The sequence below is a fragment of the Meleagris gallopavo genome, chromosome 5, assembly GCF_000146605.3.
Source record: "Meleagris gallopavo isolate NT-WF06-2002-E0010 breed Aviagen turkey brand Nicholas breeding stock chromosome 5, Turkey_5.1, whole genome shotgun sequence".
In the NCBI taxonomy this organism is placed as follows: Eukaryota; Metazoa; Chordata; class Aves; order Galliformes; family Phasianidae; genus Meleagris; species Meleagris gallopavo.
This window is the reverse complement of record NC_015015.2, coordinates 8,858,156-8,883,836: the sequence shown is the minus strand read 5'-3', so window position 1 is coordinate 8,883,836 and position 25,681 is coordinate 8,858,156. Positions and strand designations below refer to the sequence as shown.

Below are 25,681 nucleotides of genomic sequence, written 5' to 3'. Positions count from 1 at the left end.
AAAAAAAAAGCCATTTGAAAGCTTTACCTTTCCCCTTCTTAAAATAGGTTTGCTTGTATTTGACTTTACAAAATCACTTGTTTTTAGATTGGGATCATTCTATAACAGTAACCATCTTAGAAGTTTATTAGTAAGTATTCCACTGACATCTCTAGGAATATAATAAAAGTTTTGTATGCTATTGAGAGAGTTAACATAGAAATTAAACGTAAATGTAGCTTGCCCACACTGTGCAAAAAAACCCAACCAAACAAGGATGCTTCTGGTTTGCTGGTAAACTGATTAGTCACATTTCACAAACAGAAACACAGTTTTCTGAACCTTCTGTAATGTTTGCTGAATAAGAATTACCTGAGTAAACTGCCAGTAAAGCTTCATTCTCTTGGCTTTGGCGTAATTGCATTCAATGAGCCTGGGCCTGCTGTTCACATCCACCAGGCATCTGTTGTCATCATCGTCAATAGTGGGACTCAGAACACCCACATGGAGCTGCTGATTGCTTGTGTAATAAACATTCTGCAAGAGGAAACACAAACATGATTTGTGGCCTCTAAAAAGAAGCAGCACTCTCACCAAAAAACACGTGGCAAATATAAATGTGCTGAATACCAGCAGGTTGACCCTATGGTTGCTTTTAAATTGTTTCCATTCATACAGGAAGCAACATAACATTTTAAAATTAACAGTTAACCAACAAACATTGTTGGTAATAGTTAATTACTGAATTTAGTCTCCTATTCAGTCTGTTTCAGTCTGAGCAGATCCTGCAGGGCAGAAGCAAAATGATGGCCCTGGCTGGGTGAACTACCTAAATCTGTTCGTTAGCAAAACTTTACAGAAATAGGACAATTGAATGTAATCATGTTTAGTAGAAATAATAAGCAGGTTGCCACTTACCTTTCAGAGAGCTCAATCTACCCACTAACATCACTTCACTTATCAGTGGCGACCAGTTTAGAAAAAGAAGTGTAAAATTTTCAAATACTATGGGACAGGCATCTTTCAGTTTATAATCAGCATGTAAAATAAACTCAAACTGGGGCTGACTGAGATGGTTATTCCTTCTAACTGAGCTATTTCAGGATATTACTTTGCTTATCAAATACTATGGATATTATTATATTACTATAAATATAATTACTGTATATTATAGTATTACTGTATATTATAGTATCTTATCCAATAATATCACATCTTCCAGAATAGAACCCATTATGCACAGAATTGTCATTACTATGCTTATCCAATATCTGTATCACATTATAAGCACACATCTTGTCGAAATTGTGCTTCAGCTGCTAATGAATGGTAAAATATCGGTTTGTGCAGCTCACCAGACAGCTTTTCTGAAAACTATGAACAACCCCCAGCTCCTTTACCCCATCCCCAGAATAGGAGAGTCCCTGAGGTACCATCTCACAATGTACATGTTAGGTATACATGTGTGAATTTCTTTTAATCATCTTTTAAACTGACCTGCAGGTAAAAGTATTACATATAAAAAACATGCTTGCATTTTATTATTTTCTATGTAGCCCTATAAAAAGGAGTTTGTATTTGTAATTTAAATAAGTTATTATAAAGATGAATGTCCATAGCAGCACTTACTCAAGCTTTTAACAAATATTATTAATTACACCAGCCAGAGTTAAGTTTAAAATGGATAACAAAGCCCTTTTGTTTCAAACGCTGCAGAGGACACAGGCAAAACACCTTACCAGCAATTCTGCTCCTAATATACTGCAGCATCATCATCAACTAATCCAACAGGATAGAAATGTTGAGATAATGCAGAAAAGTAATTTTTGAACTATCACTTCAGTACTAATTAGAGTGACTTTGAAATTTTGACTCAGACTTTGAGTTTTGTTCTGCTAAAACAGCAAATGTCTCAATAGTCTTTGTTCAAGGCACTGGAAACTCAGTAGCTAAAAATGTGCTTATTTCCACTGAAGTTAAAATACTGGCTGTCTGCAGATGGACACAGTCAAAGGGTCTTTGCACTTTTACTCAGGAAATGAAAGCCTCAGCCAAATACAATCATGTACCAGCAGCACACACACATACTCCCTCCAGAGCTGAGTTTCCTCCACAGAAACAACCTTGTTTTGATATTGGTATCAGAGCAGATAATAATAAAATAAATAAATAAATAAAACAAGAACAACAACACAAAAAAAAAACAATAACACAAAAAAACAAATTCTCTTATTCTGTAATAAAATAAACTTCCTCCTTACATTGCATTGATCAGCTACAACCCACAGCACTTTGCTATTTGTTTTTTTCCCCCGTAGTAGTACTGATGCACTGCTATATCTTGTGGGTAATGGGAAGGGAGCACCATTTTCAGGAAGTCAGGTAGGTCAAGAAAAGTGAAACTGCAAGGATTCACTGTTACCATCAGTCATAAACTCACAGGATTTGTGATTAGACAAGTGTCAGAGCCAAAACACAGCCTCAGTCTTACATGCTTGCACAGCTTTGACCACAGTCCCCCCAGGTGCTTTCAAGTTGGAAGAGTGTAGTTTACACACTGACAGGATGGCTCGGGAGGCTGCTGCTTCCTTCCTGTGTTCCCTCCCCATTCAACAGGTCCAGCTGCCTTCTAGAAACATCCTCAGGAAGCCTAGGCTGACAGCACATTAAAGTAGTGCAAAAGATTTTGTTCATAACAAAGATTTGGTGTTATTAATGTAAAGGTTTGCAGCAAATAAGGGATTAAATTAGAAGAAGCCTACATAACTCGTGCTGAAGAAAAGTACATCAGTTGCCTTCAAAGCTTGACATATACCTCTGCCAAAATCCTTCTGTTTCACTTTCTTGTGCTATTTTTTTTTTTTTAAGTACAACTTCATAACTGAATATAACTATTTTTCCTCCAGACAGTAAGAGTTGGTATAGGTGGTTTTTGTTGTTGTTATTGTGGTTTTTTTTTTGTTGTTGTTTTTTGTTTTTTCTGAAAAAGCTTTTCGTGCAATTTTCCTCATGTCTTGAAAACTGTATCTTCCAGCTAAAGGACAGTTGTTCCTTAGCCGCCTTTATTTTCCTAGAAGGTCACTATTCTAGGGTCACTGATTCACTTTCTGTTTTTATACCACCTGCTACACTCTCTCAGTATCCGTATTAAGACAAAATAAATAAGACAAGCAAACTGTGATTGGTACAACATTAATAGGACTAATGAAATGTTTCCCAGGTTCTTCATAAGGCCAAGGGAAAAGTTTAGTCACAGTATGTTTGTTATCTGTTCTAAACATTTTCTGTCAAAAAAGACAGCTGAAATATGAAAACACAAATGAAAGGTAGTTAGCAGCTAGTTAACAGCTGCACAGCCTAGGACTCTCAAGACATCTTCAAAATAGCTATGAATTATTAAGGAAAATTCAGAATCCTATTTTTCCCACCTCCATTTCAGGTGAACTGATTTGCTGTAAACTGTATTCTTCTATTTCATATTCTAAATCTCTAAAAAGATTCGCTTGAATATTAGAAAATTCACGTTACAATACTACAGTGAAAACAAAAATTTGTGTACACTTCTGCTACTCAGACCAGCTCCAGAATAAAGGAGAAGAAGCTCTGCCCTTTATTTACCACTGGACCAAGCACATCCTTAAGAATTCCATCCCTTTTGATGCAAACTCATGTAGCAAATCAGCATGGAAGAGGAATAGAAGAATTCATGCCTGGAGTTGCAGTCTCCCCTGCTTCTTAGTTATTGTATTCAGAGCAAAAGTTCATTTAACTCTTCTGTTCCACTTCATCTCCTCCTTGACAAACTCTGCTTTCAAATGTAATCTTAACATTTCACTTGTACAGCCAGCCACCCAACTGCCAAAAAAATTCACCCTGTGCTAAGCTACACTCACCAGGAAACACAAGTGCACAGCACGTGCACGTGCTGAGACATAAAGTGGGCAGAGCAAAAAGCAGATCTATGTAAGAATGCTCAACGTTAGAAAAAACAATTTATGATTTACAAAGGTTAGAGCTGACATAATGCCCACTGAATCTAGCCCATATATCTAGCTGGTACATACCTCTTTGCTGATATTAGAGCTTGTCTGACTAGATTTGGCTACTTCTATTTACATGGCAGAACCACATAAAGCGCGCTTGAGAAATCCCCAGGTAGCTCTGCAGTTCTGTCACAAGGCAACAGGGCTCTGCTTCAGCAGCCAGTGGCCAAAACTGGAGACATGCCTGAGTGGTACAGATCAGCCAGCAAGCTGGCAAACTGGAAACTGCTGTTGTCTTTTCTAGAAAATTACCACCTGGATTTCCATTGCAAATTTCCTGTAGAGCTAGAATGATTTAGAACTTTGGTGGGATACTTACATCATATATACTTTGCTGCAGTGCTGCAATACAGAACACATCCTAAATCTGCCATCAGAGCAATGAAGGCACAAGTTAACTCAGTCAAGTTTTTTGCACAGTAAAAATACTTCAAACAATACAAAATTGGCACACACACACACACACACACACAAATCAACAAACAATAGCTCAGGTACAAGAGTAAGTAAATGAACTTTCCTTATTAGGACACAATCATCTTCACAGTGATGTGGTGTGGATTTTCTGTTCATGAGCATTTTGCCCTAACAGGTCAAATTGTTATTCCCGTTGCAATTAACAGTGAAATTCCAATGACTTTAAGTGCAATGAGATTTTTGGCTCCCAGTTTATTATTAAATTTTGAAGAGCACCCAGAGTTGATAAAGACCTCAGAGCTGATCTGGGTTGCCAGTTCCAGTAAATTATTCATAGAAGTCGGTTTATCATGTAGCAAGAAATTTAGCAAGAAGTTACAGTAAGATGTTCAACTTACCACAAGACAATTATCTGAAGGATAAATTGCCAACTCCCAATGGAATGTTAAAGCAATACACACCAATTTTCAGGCTGAAAGCCATTTGTAATCCTTATGGCAATGTTCCCAGATGAAATCGCTCTGGAGAACTGTACATGACTGTACATTTATAATGAGCAAACGTAACGCTCACTAACAGCAGTATTTGTTACCCTGCTTTTGGCACAATAACTATGAGAGATAAGGAGCCCGATTCTTTATTCCATCTTTCAGCTGTAACTTTTTTCCAATTTAATCCATTAAGTCTTTCACTGTTAGGAGTAATATATTAACATAACAGATCAAAAGTCTCACAGCAGATACATACTGGAGTATAACTTGAGCTAAAGAGCAGTCTGGTGATTCCAGTAAATCCAGACTTAGTTATGTTATCTAGTACATAGTGAGTATTGATGCTCAAATATTTACATTGTTCCTGACTTTTTTTTCCCCAGCAGTACTTGTAACATAAATGCATCTCAATGACAGAACCTTGCTTCCCCAATATGAAAACTCTCCACAGAATTCAAGTTCATTATGAATAACACAAATATATCACTAGGATCAAAATCAAGTGTTTTTCTATTTATTACTCATGTGGGAAGAGCCTTCTTGCAGAAACCCTACTATAAAAATCAGCAAGTCAAGGAAGAATAGCATCCAGCAGCAGCTGCTATTTCTACAAGCTAGTAATTTCACATGGAGCAGAATTTTTAGACACAGCTGGTGTGGTATTAGAAACATGAAACTGTTGTGCAAAATTATGCTTTGGAACGTACCCTTAGATACTTATACCCTTGTTACTGAGGGCATATAACAAACATCTTGTTCTGTTTATTTAATTCTCCATCTTAAATGCACAGTGATCTTCACATTTTTTACTCAAACAGTTGTGTATAAATGCCCTGGTGTACTTATACGCTAATTTGTAAGACCTGTTCTGTGTCACAGACACCCAAAGAGTTATCCTTTGCAGTTCCACACACACTTCACATGATGTGACTGGAGAGAGGCTGTGCTGTCCCATAACCACAGTCAATAGCATCATTGTGTTTTGTGCTATGCCAAAAATCCTACCGTTGAAGGAGTACAAACATAAGAGCAGAGGCTGAGAATTACCAAAACAATTCAGAAATGTTCAACTGTTGGCCACAGACCAGCCTTTAGAAGATTCATGTTATTTTTCTGAGGTATGCTTTCCATGATTACAGCCTCATTATGCAAATTTGAAACAATTACAACCGTATTTTATTCAAGTCAAGGTTCAGTTCACTCTGAAACTTATCTTACTGGTGAGCTGACAAATAGCTGTATACCAAAGGTAGCAACAATACTAATCAAGACTGAGACTGTAAAGCATATATGAAGGAAACCACTCACTACTTCACTTCAACCTTTAGATTTGCATCTACTGAGTTAGCCCACCAGCATACTGTTACTTGACGTACTGTACTCACTCTTCTTCATGTGTGTACACTAATTAACTTCCGAACTCCAAGCAACAATATTTGATTACAGTAAAGGTGCTTATGAACTCTAAATGATATAGTGTGATGCTTAAAGCCAGAAAAAATGTTAACATATTATTTTAATAGAAAACAGACAGGAACTCAGAGCCAGACTTTGTCTTTTTAATTTAAATTCATGAACCTATAGAGCAGTGGAATACCTAATGTTGCTGTTGCCTACTCTGGTATTCTACTTTGATTTTATTTAAAACAACATCCAAAATCCTTCTTTCTTAAGATCAACTTTTTAAATTGAATAGAACTGCCATTTAATGTTTTTATATATACTTTCAATACTGACTTCCATAGTTTTCCTAATGCTGGTAACTACTGAATTAATGAGACCGTTATATAGGAAAATTTTGCTTGATTTACTCCTTAAAGCTTCTCCTTGTTTCGCTCTTATTTCTGCAGAACATCTCAACAACTTCTACCAGGAAAGAAAAAACAAAAACAGAAAAACTATCCCATGATTTTGTCCTATCTGAATTTTCCCTTTCAGTCTCCTAAAAATTCTCTATTTACTTTTCAAAGCTTTCTTTGCAGACTCCTACATAATCATATTTCTTAGCCTGTTTTCTTTTCCATCCACATATACTCATCTGCAGACAAATTCACTGTCCCCCAATGCACCTGTCTATCCTTGACAGTTGAGTTTTTCTCTTTTTATAAAAGGTCAAGATGTCGTTTACATTTCACTGTAAGTTTGTGATTAATTCCTTTAACAGATGAGGGCCTTTTGCGTGGCTATTGGGTGGACAGGAGTGAGAGCAACTATTTGGACACTGCAGCTTTCAGTTCCTTCGGAACAAAGGAAAGTTACCTTGTGTACTCATCCTGAAGCACGTGGAAATATTTCTGCTTTTAAACCAAGTTAAACAAAAAAGAAACTGAAAAAAGAATTTCTGATGTTTTAAGTAGACAACATCAAAATCAAAGCAAATCCTTTTATAAACTAGACTACAGAAAATGAAAACATTCTTAGCTGTAGAAAATGTATTTCAGGCAGCGAAGTCTAGCATTTCAACTGATACTTTTCAGTCTTAATTGTTAGTGTCTATGTAGAGACGCACAGAAATTCATGAAATTTTATTCAACCCAACTGTATCCTGAAAGTAAAATTTCCTTCCTGAAACATTTTTAAGCATTTCAAGGTTAAATGGAGATATATACATGCAGCCTAAGTGAAATACATCTGAAAAATAGCACTTTTCCTGCCCACCAAGTACCTCGAAGTAGTGTCTCTATTGTTTGCAGAGTGGTGACAGTGAATGATAACCAAGAAGAAAGAAGTCAGCATCTAGAACTTAAATGAAAAGTCTGTAAATCTTGACCTTCTGCAAAAACTAGCATTGATCTTGCCTGTGTTCATGAATAAATTGCAAAGTTCACAAAGTTCTGCAAGGAAAATCGAAATGTGTCAGACCAAAATACTGCAATCATGTCCCAGACATTGCTTCTTCCCTCTTCTCCTCTTCTCCGCAAGGTAAGAGGAATGAAAAGTATAACCTGTTACATTGTCATCTTTTAATGTATTTGCAGTGTTCATTATTTTTTTTTCTTTTTTAAAGGAAAAACGGAAGGTGACAGAAGGAAGGTGGACATCAGGATCACCTATACATAAAGATTTCTTTTCACAAGAGCTTAATAGTCATTAAAAAAAAATAAACCTAACTAGAAACAAGCAAACAAATAAAGCTGTTGAAAAGATAGAAAACTGTTTTCATATCAAGCAGGACTTTAATGCCCATGCAACTGTCCTAGCTGCAGGAAGCCTTACTGTGCTTTGCCTAGTGAGCCTCAGTTCTCCTACGACTGCCAGTTCTTATTGTGCTCTTTGCTTAAATCAAGCTGTAAACCTTGGCAAGAAATGAAACAGTAAATACTCTGATATGCAAAAGCACACTGCTTGGTTGTACACAAATAGTACAATGTCTCTCCCACTGCTTTCATTCATTAAGGATTGTTTTCTGGGGCCTTCAGTCACTGTAAAGACCCACATACAGAATCACGCCTTGCAGGTACACAGGACAAGTAGAAGAGGCTCAGTATTTCTAAGTAAACCCTCATCAGGTGGATGAGTCAGCAAAAAAAAAAAACAACAACTACAAAAACCAAGTTGTTTCAACGACCTTCAAGTACAACAGAGAAACCTCCAGTGAATAGCTACAAGAACTATGCTAAACTTCAGGCTGCTAAAGTATCACTGGGCTATGAGGATAAGCTGCCTCCATCACAAAAGGCAGATTAGGTCTTATATTTTCTGCTGCATTTTCTGCCTGTCTTGGGAGCCTTTATTTTATTATCGGAAGCAGATTATCCTACAAAGGTATCTGCAGGAGAGAGATGAAGAAAAATCCCTCTGTCTTGCTGTTTGGACTTAATATGAAAACTAGGCATGAAAGTCCCTCGCAATTAAAAGTCACTGATTATACACAATAAGACAGTTCTTTCAGGACTCTTTTTAGTAAATTAATTTTGTACAACATCTTTTTGATTGTTCTGAAACAACAACAATTACTTCTTTTAGCAGCTTCCTAGTTTGCGTATGAATAAAAACACTAGGATGATTACAACTGTCTTTTATACCATACACTGTTGAGTGATTTGTACTATTTTGCACAGCTGATTCTCCCCAGAGCTCAAATACATGTCACTGCATGGGCACTCTAGCACCAGAACCTTCCCTCCTTCCCAGGGGACTTTGGGCCTTGACCATGACAAGAAGAAAAGGTACTCAGGAGATACAGCACTGCAGTCCTGCACCATGTACTCTTTCCAACCCACAAGAAGGAGGGGAGCAACCCTCCTAATTCCCAGACTCCCACCTCCAAGGCCCACGCAAGCTGTGCTGAAGCTTACCAAAGAGAAAATTTGGTACTCACACTGTCTTCTTTCTGCAACTAGTAGAAAGCTAGCATAAACCCTGGGACCAACAACTATGTCTTGGGTACCCAATGTAAGAAGTGACTGCAGATTGGGGGGTCTGCAGTTTCTTGTGGTGGGTTTTGGAAACCCTACCCATTCTCTGGTAAACAGGTGCTGACCTCACACATTTTGGAAGGTATTGGATTTCTCCACAACACAAAGATTTCTGCTACCCTGCATCTCTGCTTACAGTGAGATAACTAAACAGGAAAATATATTTCACTGTGTAGGTTTCTCTGTATTCCACATGCTATGTTGATCCGAGTAACTTTATAAGGAACTCGTGAATTATGTATGGCAAAAACATGAAAGAGCATTTGCAGATCTAAGTTTAACTCCAAGCCATCTTAATTATGTTTAACTTTTCCCTAAGAACAAAACCAGGTTGGAATAAAATGTCATATTTTCAGTTAACAAACTGCTTGTCCAGATACCTCCCTGGTATGCATCTGGAAGACAGAACTACAAATTCTTTCTCATTTTGAATTTATTGTTTTCTTCCTTCTACTTGCTCCTTTCAAAAAAACAAAGCAAAACTCACCACCATTGTCATCCTCAAAAGTAAGACCACAGGGGAGCAATTTGTTAGCAAAATGCCAGTACAGCTCAGTCCATGATTTGTATTTGTCAGACTCACAGTAAAGAAGAAACTTGGAGAGTTACAAATTACACTAACATCTCATTGGAAACTCCAGATGAAATCTCAGATTCTGCTTCAAGCCAACAAAGCTCTTTCCTTGGGAACTAAATTGCACCAGCCCTAAAAGCAGGTACAATAAAACTTTATTCCTGTAACATTGAAAGAACTTGGGAGATGATTGGAAAGCTGAGGTGAGAATCTACATCCTCATTTGAGATACAGAATCAGAGTAATGTAGCTGACCCTAATACAGCATTGAATACAATCTGAACTGTTAACGGTCTGAATCTAGAGATTTAGTGTAATTTTGTGCTTGTAGTCAGTGAAGGGAAGAAAAATGCTTTGAAGTCAGGGCAGAAAAACAATTTGAGTCCATGTGGACCTATCTGTTTTTGCATCAAAAAGAAATGAAAAGCACATTCTCATATCTGATCCAGCTTTCTAGCTTTTATTTTACAAAGCCAAAGAGTAAGCTCTGCCATTTTGTATGATTAAATCTTTATGCATGCAGAACTGCTCCTAAACAGCCTTTTAATATGCATTAATATAGGTTTTTCACTCAGTTGTTCTATCTTTGGGTAACAGGTCAAATTCTGACATCTTTCCCCTAAGCATCTTTTTATAAATACAGAGCTTATAAATACAGAGTTTGTCTGTGCACAGGAATCTTTTTAATCAACTGGTATTTCGTACATTATTTCCTTTCACTTTCACTTGTAATACAAAATGTTTATTATTCACAAGAGTTCTAGTCTTTATTTACATTAGGCATTTTCTTCCCTCAACAACTTAATGTTAATGAACTCATACTTGTTCAGATTCCAGCATCTAAAAATATGTATATTAAATAAGTTCTTACTTAATAAAATTACTACTGACCTTACATTCTGTACAAAGCATGGGTTACCACACTATTTCCTGCTTGTAAAATATCTCTCTCACTCTGTAAAGCTGCATTTAAAACCTGATTCATGTTTCATGGGTGTTAGTCAGGTAGCCTTCAACTTTGGCATGGACAAAACTCCTTGGGCAGCCAGATTAGCAATTACAGCTTTTACTCATTGTCCACTGAACCTAAAGTATTCAGTTTATCCTCCACTACTAGCTTGGAAGCTTCATCACAATTACTGTATAAACTACTGAACTATGTAGTTGCTACTGCTTTGTACCAAAGATGAAACACTTCTATGGGTTATTCACTTTGGTGAAAGTGAACTTGTTTGCTTAATCTATAATTTGCTCACTTTAATTAGCTAAAAAACAGGTATTAGAAATATCATGGTTACCTGAGACCATGGATTGTTTTTCCTGATAAGAACTTTCCTTCAGCTTTGGCCAAACACAGTCATTGACTTCCCAATTTCTCAGATTACAGTGTTTCTTCAAATGTTATCTGCAGTTACAAATGGAGACTGAGGTGGGCAGATTTATCTTTATTTGAAATGAAGCTGTAAAGGTTATTAAAAATATATTTGGAAACTAGAAATGGGCATTCTGCAGCAAATGGTTAAGCTATAATTATTCAGTATGAATAATTTCCCACTGAAAGTGGGAAATGAGGTACTTAAGAAGATTACTTCACTTGATAGTTGATACTTAAATTTGCCTTGAGTGCTCAAGAAGTTCCCAATTCTCACCGTGCATCATTATGCAAACACAACTACACCTGTAATACGTGATATTGTATTAAAAAAGGCAGTCTAGGAAAAAAAGTGATCTGATTGTTTCATACATTCTTAAAAAGACCGAGTTCATAGTGACAAGCAAAAGCATAAATCTGATGTTTAAATAAATCCCAATAATATTCAATCTCAGTTTTCTCTAGATTTTGACTTCACGTTATTTTAACAAACCCTGTGAGTTGATAAGCTGCAGTGCTATTTTCTCCTTCCAAAATTGATGCCATCAGCAAGTGAGTCACGGAAATCTCAAAATTTTAAGGCTAATTTCAGAGATTGGAAGCACTAAATATATATGCTGAATAGAATATTCATGCTGAACAAATCACTGCATCTTTAGCATAAAAAGAGCAGTGAAAAGAGCAGTTCACAATCAAACCCAGGAAAAAAAAAAGCTAATACTGCAATAGCATCTGAAAGATTTAAATGCATTCATCAGCTTTTTCATGGTATGAACAGCCATTTGAGCAGATAAGCTTGGCATAACAGAGGTATTCCTGTATACTTTGTTTAATCAACTTATAAAAAATAAAAAAGGAAGGAAAAGGCCATTGATTTCCTGAGTGAAAATTACTGTTATTTCTGAATTCAAAATTCAGAGATGGAATCAAAATTCAAAAAAGGTCCTAACTCTAATCACCACTTAGTTGATATGTTAATAGAGTTGATAACAAAAAAAGGACTACTGGTTGTCCATTTTATGCTACAAGCTATATCCTTCCACCTACTTATCTCTAAGTTCAGTAACTTTTAATTTATTAAATTACAGTCTCCAAAATGCTCTCTATTTTGATGACTCCAACCACTACTTGTCAATGCTTGCCATAGCTAATCATTTGCTTTTATATGACTAGGTATCTTATTCCTAATCTGGATCTAACTGGCTGTAATTAGTAACCATTAATTCTTGAAACAATGCTAAAATAAAGTCTTAGCTTATTAAAGTTTCATATTTCCTTAGAAAAGTCCTTCTACTCTGTAAATGTAACCACCTTTAGACTGAAGTCAGCTCTTGCTAAGTGCAGTATAACTGCTGATTCCAAATAAACTATTTGTCAGACTCAGCTCTTTGCTTACAAAATTGATGCTGATTTTTTTTTTTTCCAGTTATTTGTACATATTCAATTGAGATTTTACGTGAAGAAATAATTTCTCAATGTTCTTTCCACTTCCAGACTGGACAAATATAGATAATGAACAAAAGAAAAAAAAAAGTGTCTTTTTCACAGAAAAACACTAGAAACAATTGTCCCATAAACATTTCTGCAAAACAGCCTCCTTTGCAAATGGTGCACAATACAGGAGAGAAACTAGCTGAAATTAAATAGCTAATCAGAATTTGGATGAATGCTGTGAAAGTAATATGGCTCATGTAATTACAGCGGGAGTTAAATATGCTTTCATGAGGACTGAATTTGGCTCATGAATTCTAAATGAGCCAGTGGACGACTTCAATTAATAAAACGACATAATAAAATTATGAATAAAACTAAAGAAATTATAAAGTGGAACGCTTTTGTCTACTGTATTAGTTACCCTCTATAGCAGTTAATCACATCCAGTGAAAGAATTTGAGAAACAAAACACTTCAGACCTTCAGAACTTTGAAGTAAAAAATGATGTATTACAACATGAATCAAAAGAATGTTTAAATCGACAGCCATCCAACAATTACTACATCAATCTCCAAGTGCAATACATTTGTAACAATAACTATAGTGGTTTTCTGCAACAACTGGTTTTAAAAACTGCAGATTGAAAAAACAATTTCCAATTAAAAAAGACATCTTTAAAATATGGGTAACTCTAATAATTGCTACATAATATACAGATCTACAACTCTGACCTACTCCAAACTAATGCACTTAAAAAATATAAAATACTCAATTAGTGCTAGCTTATGAGACTGTGCAGGTACCCAACAAAACTGTCTTATTTTTCCAAATGCATTAATTAAAAACATTTGCACCTTAGCAAAGAAAAGCTTCCCCCTCATTTTTTTTTTTGTTTGTCCTACGTATTTTTGAGATGAAAATCAACTGAACCTCAGGAATTTTAAAATCTATTCCATCTTTCAGAGAAAAAGTGAATAGCAAATACTTCAACTCGGTACTAAAGCAGCATAAGAAATATCAACAGACTGCAGAGGAATTGCCTACGAAGAGCCACTTAATACATTTGTGTTAAAAGACAGAGAGAGAAAAAAAAAAGCATGATTATACCTCCTCACAGATCACATCATGTCCGAGGCCAGATACAGCCATCACCTCCATGTGCGGACAGGAAACACGGCTTCCAGCTGTCCTCCAGCTACTCTGCTGTCAACATTTTAGTACAAATGAAATCTCAAAGGAGCTGCTCTGTCAGGGACACACCTGTAAGTGGAGGAAAGCAGACCGCATGCTGGGGGAGGTAGAAGATAGTGAGAACCTGTTCCTTTCCACGCTGCAAAGCACAGCAGGCCTGCACACATCCATTGAAGGGATCTCAAGGTGTCTGCAGCCTTGGTAGATCACGACTGATGGTCTCAAGCCAAAGAACACTGTTTCTCTGGTGCTGAGCTCCAAGTTGTATTCCTTCCTAAAGGTATCTGATCCCTCTGTGGCAATCCCTCATTACTTTCAGTAGGGGAAATACCTCTCACTGCTCCGTACAATGCTCATTTGCAAGGAGCCAGAGTGAGATTTCTGACTGGGCCAACTTCAGACTCTTAGATCAACATATCAGCCAACTACTGCAGAAGTCAACAGCAGCTTTGAAAACAAAACAGCCAGCATTTTCTGGAGCTATCAGCTCCATACACTTTGATATCAGCTCACCGGGTATAAACTACTGTAAGTCCACCCACCAGAACCAAGCCAAGTATGAAAGGCACAGTGAGCTTTAAGTGGTTCAGTGCTCAGCATGAAAAGCACGGGATCTGTATCCAAAATCTAGTGCCAGATTTATCATCTAGGAGCTCAGCAGTATTTCAACTTCATGTTTTCAAGTATCTTGACATTTTAACTTCTTAAAATCCTCTTGGCCAAAAGTATCCATGAATAATTTGCATTCTACAGCACAACAAAAAAAAATTGCCAGAAAATGTAGGTACATTTTTACTTCCCAAATAAGAATAGTTTTGAATTATTGTATATCAACAACTCTAACCTTTTCTAAATTAAAACAGTACATGAAAAGTTCTGATAATTTTAAATACTTGGGCACTACATCTACTCACAATAGTTTGTTTCAACGACATTTTCAGTGCAGTTTTTCCTTACTACAGACATTCTGATCAAATAGTATTGAAAAAGTAAACTAGAGAGGAAAGTTCTTAGTGCAACCACCACAAGCACAAGCAATCACAATTACAGCTTTTCAATGATTTAGTTCAATGATGAATTTCAATAAAATGCAAAGATGCCAAAAGAAGACCTTAAGTAGCCTGAAAGACAACTCTTTCAACACTGCACTCAACCTCTCCTCCTGCATCAGCCTCACCTTTATAAAAAATGCTGAATAAATTGTTTCCAGTCAAACTATAGAGGCAGTAGCTGTATGTAGTAATGTATATTCTCTTATATCAACAACGCTAAACTAGGATTAAATCATAAAGAAAGGCAATGGAATTTAAGATAAAGAAGATAACCTCAGGGCTTGACATAAAAATTAAAACAATGCAGAAAATATGCAAGTTCATGGTAATATGCAAACACTAAGTGAAAATGCTGCATAAAGTATTTTACAAATTCCATGAGTAATCTTCAAATGGTACAATAATATCAATAGAACCAATATTTCTTAAAAAAAAAATAATCCAAAAAGCTGAAAAGAACCACCAGATTTGTAAACTGTATGGAGTAACAGAAGTGTTAATTTATACAACCTGTACTTTTCATACACTAGTATTCTTCATGTTCCCCTGGGCGCTTACGAGGTTGCTTAGTACTGTCTTGTGCTGACATGATGAATTATTCTTTTCTGCAGTAATGTGATGAAAGCTAAGTTTATCAAGTCTAGGTAAATTACATCAGAATTTTTGCCAGCTGAAATTTCTATTGCTTCTGCAGAAATCTTCCTTCTCTATGTATAAGCTTTCAAACAGAACATTTTGTTCATGTTTTCTGACATTACTTCTGATCAGCGTCTGCAGAGTTTCCTCCCATTAAAGAGCAGCTTATGCGTCTGTATCTTTTCAGCACACCTTGTAACATATATAAAATTGCATCAGTACTCTGCTGTAAAACATTAATTAGTACAGCTGGATTAGAAGAATCCTTTTTCTTTTTTTCGCATTGTCATTTCCCTTCTTTTGAAGAGTGGAGGACTGAACAGATACAACATTTTCTGGGCAACTGCTGTTATTCCTGTGATATGTTGTAGCTCTGAGTTCTATTTGATTTTTTCAAATCATCTGTGGCACTTTGCCAAGTTACCTTTGACTCTTCTGTTGCTTTCACCTGTGCAAAAAAAGCAGTTATTTCTCAATCAAAAAATGCTTATCACTTAGCTAATTTTAATTTTAAAAGACCTCTGTTGCCTTAAAACCTTTTTGGTTGTAGGTTTTCAAGGAATTTGATTTCTTGATTCTTCTTTCTCTTCCTAAGTATTCGTTTAACTCAAAAGAATTGAACTACTTTTTGAATCCTTGCTTTTTAACTATACCTCAGGTCTGGAAACATGAATGTTAAGATTACTACTTCAGACAGGTGACTGCTTCACAGAGCTAGTGTAGTATTTTCTTTCTTCTTTCTTCTTTATACACAATCACATGCAACAGAGAATCCTATACACTAGGCAAGAATATAGATTTCAAAAGCATCTTAGGCAGTCTGTATACCTTCTATTTCTAGTCCACTCTATGAAATCTTTTTTTCTTCAAAAGAAAAGCATTTCTTATAGGTTATAGAAATGCTGTAGACCCCAAATTAAGAAAATCAATGCAACTCTTAGAAAAAGGGAATATTTTTCAAATATTTCATTTCACTATAGTTGGACTTTCAATTCCAACTGATAAGTTATCTGAATTCTTATAGACAAGCACAATATTTTACACTACATAATTTAATATAAAAAGGAAAAAAAAAACAGAATTATGCATTCATTTATTTCCAAAGTGAGGGATGCAGAAGATATTTCCTTTGACCCAGTTCTACAGCTGTTATTTCTTTATTTTGGTTTTCAATCACCGAAGTTGAGCACAGAAAATGACCTGACCTGGCCTATGTCTGAAACCTACAGGAGGACCCCTTGTGCTCATTCTTCTGAATTTAAGCAATTTAAGTAATAATACTCTGTGTATGGCAAATGCCATTCATTCATTATGTCTGATAAATTAATAAAATGAATACACAGTTTAGTCTCTAGTCCCACTATTATAACTATCTATGGTCAGCTAAAAAATACAATCTATCCACTCAGACAATTGACATAGCTATCAGAGCCATGCACGTAGTTCACAAGCCAATAGTGCAACACCACTGGTCTTTACCCACATACAAAGATCTCTCTTCAATTTTAAGAGAACCTCCACTACATGGAAGTAGACACCACATTTGAATGACATAAATGACACAGAAGTCTGGGTAACTGGTCATATATCAACAGTAAGCCTCTTGAATCAAAATACAGAAAGTACAGAAATACTTTACCAGTGGCAATAGTTCAGTATAAATTTCACTCCAAAATTAGAAATCTCATTAACAGATTCTCTCTCTGTGCTGAATTGAATATTGAGGATTTTTCCATAATCAAACTTAGAAATACATGACTAAAACAGGAAATCCTATACATTCTAAATTCTATAGAATACCCACATAGCTAGGTAGCTGATAGCTGTGTATCTGCCACATAGTCTAAAGAGGCAACAGATTTGAAAAAGTGTTTGCTGGACTTAACTCCTCAGGCATACATCAGAATAACTGCAGAGGACTAGCACCAAATTCTGCTTCCATTGCAATCAAGGTCACAGTTTCTATTAACTTTATTCTGATCAAAATCAGGATTTATGAACTGAAAGAAATTATGAGAAATTTAAATAGCCTCAATAAACTACTCTGCAGGAATACCTTATATAAGACATTAATTGCCATAGCAATTAGGCCCTCTACAGAATATATTTAAAATAAAAATTTGAATTCATAAATACTTATAATCATCCTTGCTGGCAGTTTCACGGACTCCATGAGTCATTTTATCTTCTATTACTCATAATTTTACTGAACTGAAAAAACCCAGATTAAATCTTAGCTATTCTATTCTAGGAATGTTTACTGTGCAAATACCCCTGTTCCCAGAAAGCACATCACCTGTGCACGAAGTTAGTGCCCAGTTCTTTCCTCAAGACTTAGTGAACAAATGAAAGGAAAATAGTGAGCCTAACATTGCACTGTTTCAGAATCAGGCAGTTCATTAAGAGAAGCACAAAATTCTACACAGGAACATATGAGAGTGCAAGGAAAAAGGATGCGCAGCTGTAAGAACATCAACTGGCCATATTACAAAGCATACAGGGCTTAACATAGTGCCCAGCACAGTATGAGCACGCTGTAGCCTGCTGCATGCCCTCCTCAGAGCCAGGCAGACCAGCTAAGCTGCTACTCTCTTGATGCAGCTACTTAGTATAAACACTGAGGTGCTCACTTTGCCTGTATGAAGAGAGGAAAGAGCTATTCTCTCTGCCACACAGTGTGACTTTTCATCACAGAATATTAGGGCGAAGACATAATTGGAAGCTTTGCACTGTTCAGTTCCACACACATAAAAGTATTATCACAAACCACATAATTGCTAAATTCAAACCATCATGTTAGCGGATCCTTAAAAAGAAAGGGTGTTCTAAAGAACAAATGTGAGACTGACATATTGAATATGCCTAACATTTACCTTGAAGACAAACATAAGTAGCAATCCCATTTGTGAGTGACCGACAGCTGTTAAAACAGCTGCTGTGCTGCTTTTTTATTTCTTAGTAAAGCCTCCCTCAAAGTGTTTATTGTAGACATTTCATCTTCAGGGCAGTTATTTTTCAAGTTTGAAGGGTCAGACATTGATTCAGTTCAGCAGACTCTGTTCTGTTCGGCATTATTCCCTGACAATCACCAAAATGCGCCAGTATTGGAAGCTGCTAGATGCAGGGCCTTCTGCTCAACGACTTCCTTACACAGAGCCTTGATATGCAGCACTTACATGCTTTACACACTCACTCAAAAACTTGATCCTTCTAGTTTCTAAGAATATATTTGGGATCTAAAATAATTATTATGTTTTGAAACAAATTTCCAGCTGTAGGAGAAAATGAACATGTATTCATCTATAACACAGCTAGGGATCTGAGTCATCACAGCTATGTGCTGGTCTTAAACTTCAGAAATTCCTTTATCTAAAACTATTTACGACAGCAGTGTATTGTGGTGCACTGTTGGCAGCAGAACTGAACTACCAGAGAAAATCAGGGGCAGTACTCAGGACTTTTGTGATATATATTTTTTAAAGTAAACGGAGAGGCATCAGGGGAAGTCTGAATTGTACTGAAGGATATAATCACATTTTATCAATTAACTTCCCATTACAACACGGTATATAATCTTGGTCAGAGTACTTCAGATACATGGAAATCCACTGCCCTAAGCGGGCAAGGTTAATGTTTCTGTGTCCAAATTCTCTTAATGCTCATTCTGACAAAGCACGTGCTTATTCTCACAGCATTCTTAGCACAATGTGAATTTCATTTCACACAGGAATGTCAGGAAAATTTTTCACACTGGAAGTGAATTATTACAATTAAGGTTCCATGAAAACTTAATTTTGAGATGTTTGCTTTTGTTTGTAGCATCTCAGTAACCTTAAGACCACATTAGTTTTACTCTGAAGATCCCTGAAGTATTCTCTGAAAATAAACTGACCCCAACATATTTGCCAAGAAACTTAAATTATTTTGGTAATTATTTGATGAATTGATTTTTTCTGGGATTTGCAAATTGAACTGATAACTGTTCATTGTTTCACAGATAGTCATTTTTAGTCCTATGTATTTTAATAAACAAATTAACAAGTATCTGTCTACGAACACTCACCACACTAGAAAAGTACACTGAAGAAAAAATATTTTTTTATGAAAACATACCTGAATAACATTTAAAAAGAAGCACTCATAAATTATACAAAGAAGTTCAAGAGAATTCTTGTAACTGCAGCTTCCAGTACTTCACATGCTGCACTTAGAATACAACATCAAGCTTTCAGGTCAGAGCCTCATACAGTGTCATCTGGTGCAGCTCTGCTTATTGTCACGCCCTTCAGCGAAGAAGCAATAATTCACACTGGTAGGGCTGTAGTCATTGGTTTCTGAGTGTCAGTTCTGCAATCTCTTGCAGGAATATGAAAGGATATGAACTGATGTCTCTTCTCACCTGCATTTCTTTTCTAGTAAATCTCCAAATCTAGTCTTCTGACACTGGCCCTTACCTTAAATTCTTCAGAATCTGTTTTATATTGACTTTCACATCCCTGGATGAGCTTCCTGATTTAACTGCTTACCAGCTGGGAAAGATACGAGCCAGAAGCAACTGAACAAGGGAAGACATGGAACTGCCCATTTTCCCTTCAATCACAAGCACTTTTCAAGGTAAATCTGCACCTAAAATACCACTTCATTGACTGATGGTATTTGTTTATTATACAACAGTTATAAAGTCTGTAATAATGTGGTGTTTCATTTACAGCAAAGAAGCTTCCAAACACTCAGGAGTAGATTTAATGCATGTGACACACTGTCATCAGTCTGCCTTTAAGATTACAGGCCTGACTAAACAGTGATCTTAGACAACACCATACATTCAGGTTCAGGCAGATCCCAGAATTAGGAAGACAATTCACTGAAGCCTGGGGCACGTACTTTCTGCAACTACAAGCAATCATCTTTTCCGTGCAAAACTGGGGCACTGCTAGAAATGGACATTTCTAAGGTCTAAACATATTACTGAGCAGTGGCTTTGCTCCTTCCAGTTCAAGAATTAAAAGAGTACCTTAATACTTTGATGCATGAACCACTTGAAAAGAAAAAAAATCCTAACACCTCACATGTATTTTATGTTTTGCACTGTTCTGCCAAAACTTTTGCTCTGTCTTCCAACTTTTTCCTTTACATTTCTCTCCTCTCACCTTTTTCGTATAGTCAGTCCACCTCCCAGTCTTCTCCTGCTTTCTTATATCATCATATGAAAGGGGAGCTTCATCCTCACATCTCCCCAGATATCTCCACTGTACCTTCTTTGGCCAAGTACAACTGCAGGTCACTATGCTTTGCCTCTGAGCTGTTCTCATGCAAGAGTGCAGTGGGAACCTATTTTAACTATTGCCTTTCACTGTATTACTATTGTACGGGAACTGCTGAATCACGGTCTAAACCTCTGATTGATCACCTGAGGTGAGCAATGAGTCAGCCACAGGAGCACAGGTGAAGGCAATTCACCTGTGCTGCCAGAAGGGGTGGAGCCTGGCTGCACCTCTCCTAGACACATTTAAGAGCTGACTACCAGTGGGGAAGGATCTCTTCTGAACATCCCTCCTCTGGAGTTTCATAGTGAGCCCAGGATATGGGTAAGCATTCTATCTATTCTCTTTGGGTATAATTACTGCTTAGTCAAACTCTCTTGTATATTTCATAATTACAACAACTGTACATTCATTGATTATACAACTATATACTCAGTACTGTCTGCAAAAGATGGACTATGGACTTCAACATTAGGTGCACCGATTCTTTTCTTCTTCACTGATGGCTTCAGTGACTTCTTTCTTGTACGAGACATGCTAAAGACAAACAGCCACACATTCTGTATCTATTACTTGATGTCAAATACCTCATCTAACCTTTTTCCCACACAAGTAAGAGTACGTAAACATTTGAAAAAAGGCAGTGGGAAGAAAAGGAAGTTACTGCTTACAGCACCTTAAACAGCAAAGGTGGAAATAGATCTTGGCAGGCAGATATGTTAAAGTACATCTAGGTACAGCTGTGCAAAGTTCTGCATGCTAGCAGCACATTCTAGCTCTTAAACAGCAAGTGATAGAGCTGCAACAGCAAAGTTTTGCACCAGAGCTAATAATGGTTTCACCAAAGCCCTGACTCATGATACTCAGCATTTTTAACTGATGTATTCTATAAAAACTGCTAGGTGGGCAAAATAATCCCCTTCATAAAGCATTTTGCCACTATTAGAATAAAGTTAGCATCTTACCAGTATCTTTTGCACTCACTAGCTGGTTCACTAAGATCAAGCAAAATATTTCTTTAAATATTTCCAATATGCTAGTGAAAATGCAAATAGCTACAGCTCTGCTTAAAACAAGAGACTCTATACGTGCAATGGAAATCTCTTAGAAGCATGTGAAATAGTTTTTTTAGAGCTATCCCTATTAAAAGCATAGTTCTTCATGTAGAGAGACTGTATTCCTCTTACAAAGTTCTCACTGATTGCATTGATCTTGCTTGCAACGTGGGTTGCTTTTACATGGATTATTTTCATTTGTTATATAGTAGTTAAATACACAATAGTAGCAAGAAGATTATTAATTTTGCAATTTTGAAAAAGAAAAAACCCAAAATAGTTTCCTTTGCCCCCTTCTCTGTCAATTATTAGCCACCATCTCACTTACACAGATCTTCAACTGACTTTCAAAGCTAGTTCTTGATCTAATGAATACTAAGTCTAACTGAAGTGACTCTTTGTTTGCCTCTTAGCTGTAACTAAATTTTCCAATTGGATTTCACAAATATGCCCATAGTATGTTGTTATTACAGATGATTTGCCAAGAAGATGAAGAAGAATAATGGCTCTGGCTTCTGGGTAAAGTTACACTACTCCTTAGCTTACCTTAAGGACCACCTTAAAAGTATGCTGAAGGCAAACAATGTTTACTTCATTACTATGTGACAAATAAGGCACAGCCCATGCAGTGAATGAGTCTGATGGATTGGATTTTCAGATATTTCAGTCCTCATAATTCATAATTCACTCAAGCATGATGCCACTGGAGATCAATATTAAAGGTCCTTAGTAAAGGAGGTCATTACAAAACACAATTACAGCAAGTGTAACTTGGCAAGAAAGGACAGAATTCATCTGCATTTCATCTAATTCATGTCTTCAGCTCACCAGGATATCCAGGTACAGGGAAAAAGATTATTTTTTGTCCTATGTTTATATCTGAAATGTTAGGATGATTTATTTACTGTATAGTCAAATCACATAAATAATGTGGTTTTACCCTTGGAATTGTTAGTTAAGCGAAGTACAATAAGGGTCCTTTTGAGAAAGTGAATATAAAAGGCAGTTGGAGCAAAAAAAAAAAAAGATTCCAACCGAAGGCACTTCTCTGAGTCTTCTATTGCTCTCTCAAGTGTTTTCTTTGTGTCACTTTTTACTTGTTACTTTCCAGAGTCATATAACTTGTATTTCCATCTTTGACAAGCATGTTTTAGAGCATACAAAATGTTATTTTTGTCCAATTTGCCTAGAAAAACTTCCACCTGTGCCCAGACACTTGGCTGCTTGGGGAGATATCGTATCTTTAACCTTCCATTTTCTAAGTTAAGAACAACTGTTGTGCAAGACAACAGAATTCAGAGCATATTAAAATCAGTTCATTGTTCCAGCCTGACCAGATCACTCTGTAGGTCCTTCCTGCCTTCAGACAGATTGATATTTCCCCCCAGCTTGATGTTGTCTGCAAACATACTGATGATGCACACAATCCCCCTCATACAGATAAGCAATCAAGATATTAAGCAGGATGTGCCCCAATACCAATCCCTGGGGAACCAGTTGGAACCAGTCACCAGCTGGATTTAACACCACTCAGCCATCACTCTCTGGGCCTGGTGCTCTAACTAGTTCTTTACCCAGCAAAGAGTGTACCTGTCCAAGCCATGGGCTGCCAACATTCCCAGGAGAATGCTATGGGAGACCGGCTTCGCTGAAGGGTAGGTAGACTATGTCAACAGCCTTTCCCTCATCCACCAGGTGGGCTAGTTGGCCTCAGAAGATCAGGTTGGTCAGGCAAGACCTGCCTTTTATGAACACGTGCCAGTTGGGCCTGATCACCTGTTTGACGGCATGTACTGGGAATTGCACTCAAGATGATCTGTTCCATAACTTTCCCTGGCACTAAGGTCAGGCTGACAGACTTGTATTTCACCAGATCCTCCTTACAACCTTTCTTATAGATCCTGTCTATAAGTCACGTTGGCAAGTCTCCAGTCATCTGGGACTTCTCCAGCTTACCAGGAAGAATAAAAGGACAACAGAGAAGGAACAAAGGAACTTCTAAAGAAGAGATTTGACAGGAATGGGATCTGGTTTTTGACACAGCTCTATAGTGTGAAGAAGTTGGCTGACTTTCAGATTTATGAAAATGAGACAGTAAATATATCAGGAGAAAAAATTGCTTCAGATAATGCATAAATAAACTATGAATGTGCTCATGGATGCACATAAAGTACTTTAAAATGCATTGTTTCATTCATACAACATACAGTTAAAGAAGTGAATGGTTTGTTTACCAACAAATACAGGTCAGTGCTGACTCTCCTATTTCTTAAATTCTTTCAAAATGAATAAACAAACTTCTTTGTCAAAGTGCTAATAGATTCTCAAGTTAGAGCAGAATTAATATTCTAGAGTTCTGTAAAAGAGACACTGAAGGGAATAAGGAGGCACTGTTGCAGGAAGACCATGACAGGTACGAGATGGTTCTTCTTACACACTCTACAAAAAGCAACAGCAACATATGACATCATTAAACAAACTAACCTGTGGTGTCATTCCATGGCAGATATACATGATTGGGATATTCTCTGTGTCTGGTCCTTGATCAAGGCACAAATCATTTTTCAAGGAATTCTGCAGCTAAAATAAACAAAAAGAGATCAAGACATGAGAAAAAAATGTTATGATCACATTATTTTCTTTGAAATAAAATTGTATGTATTTGTAATACACAAAAGTAAACATAGTTGTTGAAGTGAAACTATTTAAAGAAAAAGCACCTGTACTAAGTATTTCCTTGTAGATTGTCTAACACTACTAATTTCAATAATGTTTCAAAAGATTTCAGGGAGCATCAAAAAGCCTTCAGAGAGCAATTATTTATATGGAGAAAAATTCTTTGTATAAAGTCTCTATATAAATACATAAATATTAAGTGTTCTTCTTAAGGTACACCCCGTATACAATGGCTTTTTATTTCTTTTTTTAAACCAGTGTGCAGGTAACTGTGGTGTATAGCTATGGTTTTAAACACACTAATAAAACTGCTTTTTAGAATATCTCAGGAGAGTCTTCTGATTTCTGAAATAATTCAAATATCCCCTTCTGCTTACAATTCGAGACTACTGGCCAATTGGTATGCACTAGGGCTTCTTCGCTTTACTCAGGGCTAACCCACCTACAGCAATCCAGCTATGAAAGCACTGCAAACTACTAATCCCTATATATTATGTCGACAGTGCTGAGACAGAATTTTCTGTAAGATAAGTGCCAAATTAATGAGCAGAGATAGCTAAAAGGTACCGGTAGCCTGTGATGCCAAAGATGTGGGTTGTAAATCCACAGGCACATAAAAAGATGTACACTGATATAAGAGAGGTTCAGAGAACACAAAAGAATTGTCTGATGGAGTCAGACTAAACGAGCAGTGCTGCCAGCACTGTACAAGATCTCCTTTGAGAAAAACAACTTGATATGCTTAGAAAGTAAATCTAGAAGTGTAGTGGTATGTAACAGCCGTGGACAAGCCAGAGACTTAAGTTAAGCAGTGAATACATTCAACAATGTAAACTCATCTTCTAAAGAATTCCAAATCTTAACTCTGAACATACTAACTTCAGTAACAGACAAGATAAATGTTAATATTAAAGACAAAATAGGCTTTTGGGATCAAAAAGCAACTGGAAAAAGGGAAATATCACACCCATTTTTCATAAAAGTAGAGAGACCGTGGGAACTGCTGACCAGTCAACCACAGCCTGTGAACCCCAAGAATTTCAACAAGGCCAAGTGCAAGATCCTGCACCTCGGTTGGG

At 36.7% G+C, this 25,681-nt stretch overlaps 1 protein-coding gene across 2 annotated transcripts; it reads right to left on the bottom strand.

Moving 5' to 3' along the window:
- Nucleotides 1-138: 138 nt before the first annotated feature.
- On the bottom strand, nt 139-24,539 carry LOC104910988 (polypeptide N-acetylgalactosaminyltransferase 18). Of its 2 annotated transcripts, none has more exons than XM_031553430.1 (2): nt 13,836-14,009; nt 139-516 (listed from the first exon to the last, which is right to left on the bottom strand). In XM_031553430.1, exons 1-2 carry the CDS (start codon nt 13,884-13,886, stop codon nt 283-285), a joined length of 285 nt encoding a protein of 94 aa, XP_031409290.1. In that variant the 5' UTR covers nt 13,887-14,009; the 3' UTR covers nt 139-282. The 2 variants fall into 2 exon arrangements, with proteins under 2 accessions (XP_031409290.1, XP_010709257.1); XM_010710955.3 differs by lacking the exon at nt 13,836-14,009 and adding an exon at nt 24,411-24,539 and having other exon boundaries at nt 268-516.
- Between the last annotated feature and the right edge of the window lie 1,142 nt (nt 24,540-25,681).